Genomic DNA, 15,955 nt, shown 5'->3' with positions numbered 1-15,955 from the left:
TCTTTATATATATATATATATATATATATATATGTATGTATGTATAGATATATTTTCCTTTTGGACTTTATCATCTTTGACAAACTGTGAAGAGCTTAGCACAACATTGACCAAAGAGAAAGGACCTACTTCAGCAATTACGTCAGCCAATTTCCATGCCCCCACATGTATATAAATAGTCTTACACTTGCACACATACTCTCTCTCTCTCTCTCTGCATTTCTTAGAAATTGCAAGTAATTAATGGAGTCATCAGCGGGGGAAGTACATGCAGTAACGGCGTTTGGATGGGCAGCCGGAGACCAGTCCGATATACTTTCTCCCTTCAAGCTCTCAAGAAGGTACTTTCACTTTCACTTTCACTTTCACTCTCTCCATCCTCTTTGATGGTAAAAGGGCATCGACTGTGAATTTGTTATTGTCTCTCTTTTTGCTACTTCATAATTCAGGCAATTTGTAAGAAAAATGAATCGAGTTAGTTCTCCATTATACATGCACCATACAAGCATTTATACATGTTCTTTCATTATTTCTTGCTTTTTTATGATCTATGATGGTTCTGAGTGGTGTTGGATCTATATGTATATCTATATATATATATATATATATATTTATGTAACGTAATTGTGGATATGATGTTTGCAGGGCAACGGGGTGAAGACGTAAGGCTCAAAGTGTAGTATTATGGTATCAATACAACACTTTAAGCCTCCCCGGGTATGAATCCTCTCTCTCTCTCTCTGTTTGTGTATGTGTGTGAAATGTTGATTCTTATATGGCCACTTTATCAAACAGTAGACACCAATCAGAGTTCTCAATTGTAGTTTGTTTGGCAAAATACTAGAGCATGACAGTCTCTTAAAATAATACTACATCCCATATATTAAATTTTTCATTTTATTATATATTTTAATTTAATCTCTTTTTAATGTAGGTCTCACATAATAAACAAAGCAAAAGAAAAAAAATAAAAATAAAAACAAAAATTAACATCTCCCATCGTACGTCAAATTGGACATGGGTAGGGCAATGCCAAAAGCCACATAGGCAAATGGCATTTTGGTTGTAGCTTGTAGCTTCTAGAGAAGTCAAATATTACTTTTCTGAGTTGTCATATGAGATTTGGCATGTTGGTTGGAGACGCTCTAGGTTATTTCCAACTCGTTTTCTATCTGCTTAAACTGCAATGAACATGCAGAGTAGGACTGCATACATCTTGTGCACTAAGACTGCCCCTTCAACACAAATGACAGGCAATGACAAAATCATTAAAAAAAATAAAAATAATAAATAAATAAATAAATAAGCAATGTTATCCATTTTGACGCTGATGCTGGCAAATTGAAGATGGACCAAGCTTACATGGAACTTACGGAATGAAATTTTAATGCAGCAGATAGGGAAAGTTAGCCAATTAACGTACGAAATATTGTTGGTTCTGGTTCTGGTTTGAATTCTCTATTTCTAACATGAAAACATCCAACCGGGTGACTTAAATTGGCCATGAAGTTGCTTTTACAAATGAAAATGCGCTCAAATTTAACACCCCCATGCCATTTCACTGCACATGACAATGTTAGTTCTACCTCAATTGTTAATGATTCCTCTAGTGATGTATATAGATGAGGAAATTTTGATCCTTTCATTCTTTACTTCTGATTTCGATTGTCAACTCAATTCAGGCATGAGATTGTTGGTGTTGTGACGGAGATCGGGTGCAAGGTTCAAAAGTTCAAAGTTGGAGACAAAGTTGGGGTGACAGGCCTGGTTGGAGCATGTCACTCGTGTGACAACTGCACCAACAATCTTGAAAATTACTATCCCAAACTGATAGAGACCTACAATGGCACCTACCATGATGGAACAACCACATATGGGGGTTACTCTGATCACATGGTCACTAATGAGCATTACGTGATCCGCATTCCTGAAAACATGCCTCTTGATGCTGCTGCTCCTCTCCTCTGTGCTGGGATCACAACTTATAGTCCCTTGAAATATTTTGAACTTGGCAAGCCTGGTATGCATGTGGGGGTGGTGGGTCTAGGTGGCCTTGGCCATGTGGGTGTGAAGTTTGCAAAGGCTTTGGGGGCTAAGGTGACTCTGATTAGTACATCGCCTAACAAAAAGAAAGAAGCCATTGAACATCTTGGTGCTGATTCATTTTTGATCTGTCAAGACTCTGATTAGATGCAGGTAACAATTTTTATGTTTTATGTTGTTACGGACAAAATTTACTTTATAGAGTTTCTCTTACATATGTACTGGTTGACTGGTTCTTATGTTGCCATTTTGAATGTGCATAGGCTGCCATGCGGACAATGGATGGTATCCTTGATACAGTATCCACAGTTCACCCTCTTCTACCATTGATTGGTCTACTGAAGTCCCATGGAAAGCTTATCATGCTTGGTGCACCAGACAAGCCACTGGAGCTACCAGTCTTTCCTCTGCTTATGGGTATACACTTTGACATTACTAATTTGTTATATTCATTCAAAGTAGGTAGAAACCAAAATTGCCTGGTGGAAAGCATATCTAACATGGAATGTGAAATGACAGGAAGGAAGTTAGTGGCTGGAAGTCTTATTGGGGGGTTGAAGGAGGCACAAGAAATGATTGATTTTGCAGCTAAACACAACATAACAGCAGATATTGAGGTCATTCCTATGGACTATGTAAACACTGCCATCGAACGTCTTACAAAAAGTGATGTCAAATACCGGTTTGTCATTGATGTTGCCAATACCTTGAAAGCTATCTAGTTGGCCAATATAGCTCCTGAACTTTTGGCATTTTTTGATACTGCCTGATGGTTTATGTATTAATATGTAATTGCTTTACACTGTGTTTGGTTGGGGGATTTGGAGAGGGATTTGGAAAAGGAAAGGGAAAAAGTGTGTGAAACTAGGTGAAATATAGATATGTTTTATTCACATTTCACCTACCTTTTCCATTTCCCTTTCCAAATCCCTCGTCAAATCTCCCAACCAAACACAGCATTAGAGTATAGATACTTTTGTATCCAAAGAAAAAACAGTTCAGGTACTTGTATCATCTGTTTTCTGTTGCTGGTGTCACAGCTTATGATACAGCGGCATTGTGTAATATCTCAGTTTGAAAACATAAATAAAAGTTTGAGTGGTAAAAGTCTCTTACCTTCAATAGAGAAAGCAGTTGATCTGCTCACTTGAGCGGACACGCTTTGGCATTCTCCACTCCACTGCTAATCCATCTATTGAAATGGCACGTTGCATTTGACCAATCGTACGGCCTAGTGTCACGGCCTTGGATTTTCTGAACCAACCCTCAGTCTTTCCAAACCAACCGTGCGGCCTTAGATGCTTGTAGCACGCCTTGCTTGCACCTAAGTCAGCCTTTTGTGGAAGGGAGCTAGGAGAAGTTTGCACACAAGAGAGTTTTAGAGAAACTTAGAGAGAACTCTTGGAGAATGCTAGCTTTCTATTGCTTGAATGCTTGTGATTACACTTGGTTACTTGGGTCTACTTGGGTGGTTTGGGCAAATGAGGCCCTCCCCTTTATATAGCCTTACAAAGATTATTCTAGAACTACTATGTTAGAGAGTGTTCTAGACACTTCCCCTAGCTAGAGTATTCTAGGACTATTCTAGTATGTACATGTCTAGAAGAGTCTACATAACTCTACAATTATGTACAAGTATCTACAAAACTCCAGGGAGTTCTAGAAGCTTCTAGCATGCTCTGCAATCTTCCGGAGCTTTCTAGTTCTGCCTTCCCCTTGACTGCTCTAGAGAATTCTAGGTTCTTCTATTGAAGCCTCCCATCTTCTAGCCATTCTCTAGAGAGTTCTAGCAATCTCTTTAGGCTTCCAACGTTTCCTAGTGAGGGCAACATCAAGATTTCTCAGTCCGTGACACTAGGACCTGCTTGAGCGGGTTGCTCAGGATCAGGCTCCACCTCCACATCAGTTCCATCTTTCATTTTTTTTTTCATGTACTCTGGTTGTCTAGGGAAAGAGATGACTAACTGACAAGCAGATCATAAAACATCAAATATTAATAAAATCAGAACTTTTTTTTAGTGTATCTCCAGGTTACTTTAATGGAATTCAGGCATGAGATTGATAGTCTAGTGGAAGAATACAAAGTAACAAAAAAAGCAAGTAAGCTAGCAAATTCAAAAAAGTTACACATCAACAAAAAAGAAAAGAAAATGCAAATTGTACGAAACTTACGATTTTTTGTGATAAAATTTATCAATGTTTGTGGTATGTGTTGTGTTACTTCCTAGTAAAATTACAAATAATAAATTTATAATATGCATTCTAAAGTTATGACACTCATGTGGTTTTTATTATGATATTTTTTTTTATGAAAGAAGTTATATGACATTTTGTGATTTATATTATGAAATTTTATAAAAAAAAAAATTATGGAAGACATACTACATACACTCTTTTAGGAACGTATATGGTAATCTCTCTCAAAAAATAGAAATAAAATATCTATTAAAGATGCTCTAATTGGTTCTTAAGCCTATAAGGATGTATCAATATTAAAAATATATATATTTATAAAATATTCATATAGAATGATGGTTCATTTGAAATTTTGTAGCTTTGTTTTTATAGTATTCAAACTGTTAGATTGAATTTTTATCATAAAATATTCATCTTAATCACATGCAACAAAATATATAATTGTCTTTCTTTTTTTTTTTTTTTTTTGCTCTTTGATACCAATTTGCTTTTCACACTTAATTATACTGCGAAGAGATTAGCACAACATTAACGAATTAAAACTAACTTACTTCAGCAGTTACGTTAGCGAGGCAGTGCCAGGTTACAAGAAAGGGGTCAACTGATAAATTTGAGAGTAGTTTTTTTATTTCCTTAATTTTTTTTTTTTCGATTCAACTTGTGGTTATTATCATTAATAACTTAGTTATAGGGTTTTAATTTCACTAATAAGGTTTCAAATTTTCTGAAATTGGAGGGAAATTTTTTTTCTTCAGCAATTACGTCAGCTAATTGCCATGCCCCACATCTATAGGTAAATAAATAAATACCCATACATTTGATCACATACTCTTCATCATCTTCTCTCTGAGTTTCTCTGAATATCTGCTTTAGCTAGTAGAAATTGGTGGTGAATTAATGGGGAAATCAGCAGGGGAAGAACACGCAGTGAAGGCATTTGGATGGGCTGCCAGAGACCAGTCCAGCCTACTGTCTCCCTTCAATTTCTCAAGAAGGTTTTTTCTCAATCAAATTCCATCTTCTTTGATTCTCTTTCTTTCTTCTTGCTACTTTTTAATTCAGGCAATTTGTAAGTAAAAAAAAGGAGTTCTCTGTTATACATACACCATACAAACGTTTACACTAGTTCGTTCGTTATTTCGTTCTCATTCATGATCATCTATGATGGTGATAAGTGAAGTTTGATCTATAGATATAATGTAATTGTGCATATGATATGATGTTGCAGGGAAACTGGGGATGAAGATGTGGGGTTTAAAGTGTTGTATTGTGGGATCTGGCACCCCGACCTTCACCGAATTAAAAAGGGATTTTTGGTGAAAAGCCCCTCTCATTGGGCCTATTTTGTGTGAAGCCCACGGAGTAAAACAATGACCCTAGAAGCCCTTCAATTAAGAAAATATCATGAATTGACTGAAATGCCCTTCCATATAAGTGAGGAAATATGAAACAATTTCACTGTTTCTCTCCCATCACTCTGTTTCATCAATTGAAAACCCTCCTCTGAATATCCTCATTTGAAAACCCTAGCATCGATTGAAAACCCTTCTCTGTGTCTCATTACTCTTGTTCTCTAGAGCTACTTTGTCTTTCTACCCCTGCAATGTTACAGGTTCGTCGATTGCACTCGAATCAAACTCTGCATTACGCTTTACTCTTTCTCTCTCTTAGACACACATTTTGCAGGTGATTTTTTTCCCCTTTCTGCTAGTTTTTCGATATTATGAAGTCTGCCTAGTTTTGTTTTCATTTTGCGAGTGGTGTATGAGATTACAATGGCATGGTATGGGGTGCGGTGGGATTGTAAGGCTGCTAAGGATTTTTTTTTTTTTTTTTTTTCGTTGTTGCATTAGGGTGAATAGAGTTTGGGATTTTGGGTTATACTAAGGATCATCTGTTCCAAAATTTTTATCACTATCTTAAAATACTTTAAATTACTAAATCATGTAAGAATGTTAAGGTTTAAAAATTTTGAAAACTAATTTAAGTATTTCAGAATGGTGTATGCAATTTTGCTTCAATTTCGTTGCTTTGATTTCTGTAGTGTTTTTGTCCTGCAATTTCAATGCTTTCAATTTCACTTGCTTCATGAATTTTTCAGAGTAAAATTTTACTTCCAACCAGAGTAAAATTTTACTTACAATGAGAATAAAGTTTTACTTATAAACAGAGTAAAATTTTACTTTAACTCTAGCCTTTGCTCATTACATAAATGTGCATATCAATTTGTATATATGTATCTATTTATGTATGTGAATGTGATTGTAGTTTCGTCATTTCTCTAATTTCAATTTGAATGTAAATTGTACATGTTAATTCAGAACTGTGTTGCGTATAGTCAAAATTGAGACAAGGTTTTCTTGATTCTTGGTTCTATAAATTTTGTATGTGTTTTTTGTTTATTTCCTAGGGTTTATTGTTCAGAGTAAAATTTTACTTTCAATTAGAGTAAAATTTTACTTTCAATAAAAGTAAAGTTTTACTGCCAAACAGAGTAAATCTTTACTATCTCATTACAATGCTTGTGCATTTTCTTTAGTGCTTATTTGTTTTGTCACTTTGTTGTTTAAAGTAAAATGTTACACTGTTGATATAGGAAAACTTTTTACTGTTTTAAAATGGTTGTTACAAGAAGCAATTGTGGTGATGATGATGATGATGATGATGATGATGATTTTGAAGTTCCACCAACGGCTATACAAAAGAAGAAAGTCCCTAAAAAAAAAAGCAAAAGTAGTAAAGAAGTTCAATCCAATGCTAGTGATGATGAAGGCTGTAATGAAAGCAATCCAATGCCTTCAACAACAAAACCTTTGAAGTTGAATATTCTACATGGAGTACGGAAGAAGGAGAACTATATGAAATAATATAGGTCAAATGTTGTTTCATTGATAAACCTAATGCGAGACACAAGGTTCACCGAAAGGCACATTACTACCCTCAAGAGAACACCTTTTGGGATGTTGTTTAAATCTTTTTAGAAGAAAAAAGATGTGGTGTTAAAGAAGTTCAAGAAAGTTGATGATAATGTCATGGATGTGATCAAATCTTATGACTTTCATGCAAAGGGATTTAAGCTTGGGGGAAAAACGTGTGACATACGGGACGGTGACGTTACTTTGATTTTTGGGATAAAATCGGGAACAAAAAAAGTAGACGTCTCATATAGGAAGAAACAAGAATCACCTTTTGTGCAGAGAAGGTTTCGTAATATGTCAAGAATATCCGTAAAGAGTTTGCGAGAGGCATTAGGAGATGCATTGGAAGGCACAACGACAGTTAATGTTAAGGATGTTGCACGAATAATGTGTTTATTTGTTGTGGCAACTTTGCTATTACCAATAAGTGGTCTAATAGTTGGATGGGCTTTTGTCGCCCTTGTAGAAGATTTGGAAATGATGAATTCATATGCATGGTCGACTGCAGTTGCATCCACATTGACTATTTCAATCTATTTTTCATTAGGAAGTCCTGAAAATGTAACTGGATATGTACTTCTTCTTTTGGTAAGTAAATTGAACTACTTGAAATATTACGCAATCTATTTTTAGAGAATTAACTAATTTTGATTTTTTATTTTATAGTACTGGTTATGCGAGCATGTTACCCTCATTCAACCTCAAGGAAAAAATTTGTGTCCAAGGCTCTTTCGATGGGACTTATCAACGTTGAGAAAAAAGCTAATGAGGAGGTCATTGCAAATACTAAAGCCCGAAGAGGTATCATCTTTCCAAACTCAGCCTTACTGGTTCACTTTGCTTAAAATTATACTTATATAATAAAAATCTTACTCTTGAACAGAGTAAAAGTTTACTTAAAATTGGAGTAAAAGTTTACTTACAATCAGAGTAAACTTTTACTTTGAAACAGAGTAAAATTTTACTTACTTTTGAACAGAGTAAAAGTTTACTTACAATCAGAGTAAACTTTTACTTTGAAACAGAGTAAAATTTTACTTAAAATCAGAGTAAAAGTTTACTTACAATCAAAGTAAAATTTTACTTACTCTTGAACAAAGTAAAAGTTTACTTTAAATCAGAGTAAAAGTTTACTTACAATCAGAGTAAAATTTTACTTACTCTTGAACAGAGTAAAAGTTTACTTAAAATTAGAGTAAAAGTTTACTTACAATCAGAGTAAACTTTTACTTTGAAACAGAGTAAAATTTTACTCTGGTGGTTAAAGTTTGCTTCATTGCTGACTTCTTTTCTTTTTCTATTTTCCAAATGCAGATAAATCACGATGAACTGAAGCCCATTTCCAGTGAAGAAATGGATTTCATTCGCAATGATAAGGAAGAAGATGCATTAGACATGGAGGAAAATTTGGAGACTAAAGAATATGAAGATCATGTAGCTGAAGCTTTAAGAGATGATCAACCTTTGAAGGACTTCATTGATCTTGGGAAATTAGAACAAGTTCAAAAAGAAAACAAGAGGCTAAAAAGTGAGAATATGGCATTGGTTGAAGAACTGAAGAAAATGAGGGAAACAATACAAAAAATACAAGAGGATCAAGAGGCAAAAACAAAAGAAATGATGGAAAAAATGAGCAACACAAAGAAAAAAATCGAGAAACTGAGAAAGGAGCTTGAAGTACTTGAAGCTGAAAATAAACAGTTAGTTGAACAGATTGAAGAAAATGCAGTTCATGCGGCTACCCAAGCTTTTGCTTCTAAAGAAATGCCATATGCTAAAGGAGTAGAACAAGAGCAAAACTTTGGGATTCGAACTACATTGAAAGAAACACCTATAGTCATAGAGCCATTGCAAACATTCATGGTCAAGAAAATCAAGGCGAGAAAGAAAAAAGAGATGTCTGATTTTGAATGTGAGCCAAGAGAGGCAAAGAAAAAAAAGACCACAAAACAAGCAATTGAAGTGATATCAAATGAAATGATTTGTGTTGACAACTTGCCTCTAAGCCAACCAAAGCTAGTTGAAAGGGTTTTGTTTCCAGATAAGGCTGCAATATGCAAATTGCTTGATGAGAATGATAAGTGTCTACTGAACAAGATTTACAGTTTGGAAACCATAGAGTAAGACCATTTTAATTTTATCAAACAACATATTTTTACTGTTATCAAACTGCAACGTCTTAATCAACATTTTTTTTTACCTTATGACTAGTGCAATCATATGGTCCGGCACAGGAAATGGAGTATATGTTACATTGCATGATGTGGATGCAATTCTGAGAGATGGTGATACTGCAAATAATGTAAGTGGCCATACAATTTTCAATGACTAGTGTTCACTTCAATAACTAAAAATAGTTCATTTTATTAACATATATTTAATTGATTTTTGTTTTTGTAGGTCATTGACAACTTTGTAGAAATGTTTCAAATTGAGCAACAAGCAAAGGAGCCAGAAAAGAATAAGTCATTCTTTTTCTCAAGCCTTTGTTGGGTAAGCCATCAATTTGTGTTCAGTTTGAATTAATGAAATTTTACTGTGGTTTAGTGTAACATTGTACTATATTTTAGAGTTAATTTTTACTATTTGGTTTGCCAAAGATTGACAACTCATACAATGTGTCACCAACACAACTTGAGACATGACACTCTTATATGATTAAATGTAGTCACTAGTGAAATGGGGTTATGGAGATTTGAGAAATCATTTAATTGACGAAGTGCTTAAGCAAGATTTGAGTGGATACAGATACCTTCACCTTTGCATGAACTCCAATGGGAACAAGAAGGAAGAAAAACCCTACAACTGGACATTTCTTGTATTTGACACTGAATTTAATGAGTAGAGACATTACAATTCTTTAAGGCCAAGAGACAACAGAGAAGATCCTTACCTTAAGGATGCAAAAATGATTGTAAGTGCTTTGCATCATATTAACAGTAATTTTTTGCTGTGTTTTATTCTTGTATTTAATCGTAACCAAACAATTATGCAATGATGTTAGATAGCATATGTGGAGAACAAGTTGTCCAACAAAACGAAGAGAGGTAGAAGAAAGTTTGCAAACTTGGCTTCGGTGAAAGATAGTCCACAACAACGCCCAACATCGTAAGTATTTCACACTACTACTACATGCTTGAATTGGTAGTTTTCAAATTTGACTAAATCTAACAAGATCTTGATTCTTATTAACAGTGTTGATTGCAAAATTATTGTATGTTATATCATACGCCAAATCATAAGAGATGAGCCTATTGCAAATTCTATGGAAGATGATGAAATTAACAATTTCCGAGCATCAATAGTGCATCAATTTTTGAATGATTATCCAAAAGCATGGACTGAGGAACAATTCAACCTCAAAAAAAAAAAATGGGCAAGAGCTAAGACCTCAAGGATGACAATGTGGACAACTTTTGGGGAACTACTGTGAATGATATATGTAATTTCAGTTTTTGTAAATGAAAGAATGGTAAAAAAGTAATTGTAAGTGAAAGAATACTAAAAGAGTACTAGATAGTACATACTATGTCTATTGTTCTAGTAAATTTTACTATGGTTTGGTGATTAATACATTATTATAGCAGGATATTGTTTTGACTAGGAATGAACGTTGTTATGGATAGAATACAATGGTACATGTTATACTTATGTATCTTTGATGATATATGTAGTTGTGTTGTTAGATTATTTTTGCACAAAGATTGCATGATGATCATCAGGAGAGTTTGTGTTTTGTGGTAAATTTTGGGGTAGGTTGGAAATGTTTTTCTAAGGGCTAACATATTGTCTGAAATAAAATAAAATTTTACTTTGAAATAAAGTAAAATTTTACGCTGCATAAAAGTAAAATTTTACTTTACTCTGAAATATGAGTAAATTGTTACACTCTGAATTTAAAAGTAATATTTTACTCTGCATAAAAGTAAAATTTTACTCTGAAATAAGAATAAAATGTTGCACTCTGAATCTAAGAGTAAAATGTTACACCCTGAATTTAAAAGTAAAATTTTACTCTGTATAAAAGTAAAATTTTACTCTGAATAAGAGTAAAATGTTACACTCTGAATCTAAAAATAAAATTTTACTCTGTATAAAAATAAAATTTTACTTTGAAAAACGAGTAAAATGTTGCACTCTAAATCTAAAAATAAAATTTTACTCTGCACAAAAGTAAAATTTTACCCGCTATAAAAGTAAAATTTTACTCTATAAAAGTAAAATTTTACTCTGAAATAAGGTAAAATTTTATCTAAAAGTAACATTTTACTCTGAAATAAAGTAAAATTTTACTATGAAACCACAGGCTCATCACACCCATAGACAACCATTCAACAACATAATAAATTTGTACTTTGAAAGGCAATAAAGTTTTACTTTCATGTGAATGAAGGCAATGTTTTACTCTGGAAAAAGTAAAATTTTACTCTGCAATACAGTAAAAGTTTACTCTGAAATACTGAAAAAATTTATTTTGAAAGCACAAGCTGAGTATAGCCATTTCAAACCTTCACACCTATTGAACAAACTCCATTATAAGTTCATTTACATGAAACTTATTCGACAACATTAAAAAAATATATTAAAATGTCAAACTAACCACAAAGCAAATCAGAAACTTGAACAGACAACCATTCAAGAACATAGTAAAAATGTCTTTTATTGCAATGTCTCCTTACAAATCTAGTCTAAAAGACTATACTATTATTGCCATGGACTATTTATTGCAGAAGAATTGCATTATTTTCATACTTCTATTACAAAATCAATAATGTTTTTCACGGCAATGTCTCCTTGCAATCTTCCTATTATGACCGTACTTTTCGCATCTACCACACTGTACTCGTCTTATCTTCTCACCCCTAGATAGAATCCTATTCTTCATTAGCCTACCAAGTGGCTTCTTAAAAATTGGAGAAAGGACAACAAGAGCATCCATAGCTACAAGAGGTTTCTCAATAGTGGGTATTGGATAAACGGACTCAGCATAGCAAACTTTGAACTTGCTAGTGTAATAAAATGGTTCCACATGTGCATACAAATCACCCCCACTCTTTTGGATAGCGGTTGCCGCGTGAGCACAAAGAAATCCATTCAATTGCCATTGGTAACATGAGCAAGTTTTATTCAAGAGGTCAACGCTAACCGATGGGCGGGATTGAACCTCAAAAACATGATCACTTGAACGACTAACCAACCAAGTTCTTCCACTTTTAAGAGCATTTACTAATGTTGAATCCATCTCTGGACAAAGAAAAGTATTCTATTTCTTAGCTTATTCTCTCCTTCTCGACATCAAATCCATGATCTTCAACCTAATTGAATCAATCATCTTCGTAGTGGGCAAATGACGAGCTTGACAGATCCATGAATTAAAAGACTCTGCCACATTCAAGTGCATTTCACCGTATTTTTGTCCTTTGAAATATGCATTAGTCCACTTGTCATAGGGCAAATGGGATAGAAATCTACAAACGATCCATTTTCCCTCATCTTGTAATTCTTTCAAGAACTGATTAAAACATTCCATTGTTGGAGCATAAGCACATGAAGAAAACAAAAAAACTATTCTACTCCTGAAAGTATTGCTGAAACTTGGACTATAGAACCTATCCCTCAAATTGGCATTCAAGTGTTGGAGACAAAAATAGTGGTAAGCAGTAGGTAAAACCTTGGGTAAAGCCTTCAAAAGTCCTGCGTTCCGATCAGATATGAAGGTAATTTGTCTTTCATCCAACAATATATTTGACAAATGCATAAAAAACCATTCCCAACTGTCTATAGTCTCCATATCAACAATTGCCATTACAGGATGGAAAAAACCTAAAAAATAACATTTTACAATTAGTAAGTATATTAAATGAAAAGGACAAATATAGTAGATTTTTACTCTGAATAACAATAACATGTTACTCTGAAAATAAGTAACATGCTACTCTGAGAATAAGTAACTTGTTACTTTTGAATAAACTATAGTAATATCTACCTTGATCCCCATCCTTCGCTGTAGCTGTTAACAATGTGCCCTTATATTTCCCCTTCAGAAAAGCTCCATCAATAAACAATAAAGGACGGCAATGCCTAAACCATTGAATGGAAGCATTAAATACAACAAAAAAACCTCTTGAACCGTCCACTTTGATGGTTATAGTCAAGACGCAAATAGCTACCAGGATTTGTGCTCATCACAATATCCATATACCATCGAATTTCATCAAAAGACATAGAGAAATCTCCAAAAGTAGTAGTCCTAGCTTTCTCAACTCCCAACCAAGCGTGATTGTACGTAATGGTGAGCCCGTATTGATCTGTAAATTGACGCACAACATCAATTGAACGAGTTTGGGGATTCCCACGAACTTCATTAACAATCAAACTTGCAACCAAATTTGAACTCATCCTTGAGTTTTTAGAAGTACGAACTGCAGCTCCACAAGTATGCTCATCATGTAGAGTCCTAATGTAGAAAAAATTGTTAGCACTTTCTAGAGATGCATGTACTCGCCATAAACAAGCTTTGGACTCCCGTATTGAACACACAGCAGTGACCCGACACTTCTCATTCTTCATATACACAAACTCAAATCCTATCTCAATGGCATATTTACATAATGCGGTCCGGAAATCCTTTGCACCTCCAATAAATCTTTGACTTACATGAGTAATTCCGTTCACCCATCCACAAGACAAAAAAGTCCTTTCTTCATGTTGACAAAACATAGGGAGTAAATCCATTTCATCATCAGTAATGTTGGATCCACTAACGTCCCCTGATTCTCTAATTCCATGTTTTTTATTTGAAATGCCCATTTTAGTAATAGTCACATCAACCCGTTGTGACGGCCGGGTCTCTTCCTCTCCTTCTTTTTCTTTCTTCTTGACTTCATTCTCTTTTGTTCTCGTTGGAATTGAAACATTCGGAAATAATTCAAAAAAATAATAATAATAGTCCTTATTCTAGTTGTGTTCGTTGTTGACTACCACTCGTTCCGGAAGATGCGGGGTCTGGTCCGAAATGCCCGAGAGCGGAACAGGATTTTTCTAGGCTGTTGGGCCAGGGCCGCACGTGCAGGAAGAGTGAAGCTTGTGTTGGTTGCACACTGCTTAAATAGCAGGTGCGGGCTGAGGTGCAGGAGGACCCCCGCACGTGCGAGGGTGAGGGCTGCACGTGCGAGGTTGGGTGCCGCATGTGCGGCACTCTGGGCATTCGAAAACTCTGTTTTTTTTTACCCTTTTTGCCGAAATTGTAACCCATTTGGGGCCTGTCCTTCTCACTCTAAACCTCATATTTTCTCTGCTTTCTCTCTAAAAACCCTCATCTAGCACTCTAAACCCTTGATCTCTTGTGATTCTTGGACCAAAGATCATCATCTCTCCATAATCTTGAAGACCTAGCTTGGACTTCTCTTGGTGTAGGAGGAATTGAAGAAGTTTCCAATCAAAGTTACGATTTCACTTTCTTTCTTCATCAAAGTTTGAGGTAGGGAAATTTTCTTGAGTTATATATACATTTATGTTAGTTTTGGTTGATTTTAAAGCTCCATTAATGATATTGAAAGTTTAGTCTTGTCTCATAAATGCTAGAGTTTCAAGATGGGTTTTGATCTCTCTTCCTAAACTATCTTCTAGAGGACTTTCCTCTCATAATAGGAGGATGTCATCTTGAGAGAAAACCCTCTCAAAAGAGAGGAGAAGGTTTGCCTTGGTTTTTGACATAAAACCCTAGAGAAATTTTTGGGGATTTTTGATAAATGTGAATAATTTTATGAGTATCTTGTGGTTTGTATTAAGAAAGTGAATTTTCATCGTATGTTTAGCAAGAATGGCAAAATTTATTTGATGCATGAGGAATGAGGTATTATTTCAACACTATTGTTAAACCTTTGAATGTGTATTGTTATGAAATAACAAATAATTGTGCATAATGGGAAAGTATTGTTACTATGAGCTCATAACATATAAGTTATCTTGTGAAAGAGCATAGAAGAGGAGAAATGAGAAATGTTGTATGGCATGGAGAAATCATGATGTTGCATATTCATTTAATTTAATTTGATTTTATGCATTATAAACTTGGATTGAAGACATTTATTCCGTAAATGAGAAAGGCTTGTAATGAGAGCAACGGTAATGTGTATGGGGTAAATACGTGGTAAGTCCGGATATAGGGTGTAGTTGAACTTGATAAGTTGGCCTGAGTGTCCTTGGTAAAAGACCAGAAAACGGCGCGGATAGGTGTCGAGCCTTCCGGTTAATACCGGTAAAAATGACAGTTTGGTAGTACTCCTAGAGTCTACTTGCAGACACCAGCCTAGGGATTACCAGTGTCGTATTTACCACCCCGCTGATTAAAAGAATTGGAAGTTTAAAATTTATAAGATTGAACAATGTTTTTGATGAGCATAACGATTTCTTTTAAGAAAGGCATGATATGAGATCATCCTAAAAAGGGCATTCCATTGCATTTCTCACTTGCATTTAATATTGGACGTCTTACATAAGTGTATATACTTTGTTAGGAATTTATCTAATGGGCTTATGCTCACCTGTGAGAACCCGAATATACAAATAAAATAAATAATTAAATAATAATAATATTACAATCTCAAATATTTTGGTGGTGAATCCTAATGTGCAAATTAAATATTTGGAAGGTCTTTTAATTAATTTTAAACCTAAAATAAATTTATGGTGGAAATTTCTAATTTAGAGGTAAGATTTATTATTTTAAAAAAAAACAGGGGGCAAGTTAGTATGTATACTTTGATTTAATAATAGTTGTATTTTATTTAAATTAA

At 34.4% G+C, this 15,955-nt stretch overlaps 2 protein-coding genes and 2 pseudogenes across 2 annotated transcripts; 2 read left to right on the top strand and 2 right to left on the bottom strand.

Annotated features, from left to right (window-relative positions):
* The first annotated feature begins 243 nt into the window (after window positions 1-243).
* LOC145788917 (putative mannitol dehydrogenase pseudogene) lies at window positions 244-2,794 on the top strand (annotated as a pseudogene).
* LOC114274936 (putative mannitol dehydrogenase pseudogene) lies at window positions 2,191-2,765 on the top strand (annotated as a pseudogene).
* Window positions 2,795-11,922: 9,128 nt separating the features above from the next.
* Window positions 11,923-12,399, bottom strand: LOC145798297 (uncharacterized). The gene has a single exon (XM_082885807.1). It carries the CDS (start codon window positions 12,397-12,399, stop codon window positions 11,923-11,925), a length of 477 nt encoding a protein of 158 aa, XP_082741933.1.
* Window positions 12,400-12,432: 33 nt separating this feature from the next.
* Window positions 12,433-13,967, bottom strand: LOC114274935 (uncharacterized). Its single transcript, XM_082885806.1, has 3 exons — window positions 13,288-13,967; window positions 13,144-13,238; window positions 12,433-12,980 (listed from the first exon to the last, which is right to left on the bottom strand). Exons 1-3 carry the CDS (start codon window positions 13,965-13,967, stop codon window positions 12,433-12,435), a joined length of 1,323 nt encoding a protein of 440 aa, XP_082741932.1.
* Window positions 13,968-15,955: the final 1,988 nt, after the last annotated feature.

The sequence above is a fragment of the Camellia sinensis genome, chromosome 8, assembly GCF_055761805.1.
Source record: "Camellia sinensis isolate YWXY chromosome 8, ASM5576180v1, whole genome shotgun sequence".
Classification (NCBI taxonomy): domain Eukaryota; kingdom Viridiplantae; phylum Streptophyta; class Magnoliopsida; order Ericales; family Theaceae; genus Camellia; species Camellia sinensis.
The sequence above is the reverse complement of the archived record's forward strand: the minus strand, read 5'-3'. Positions and strand labels throughout refer to the sequence as shown.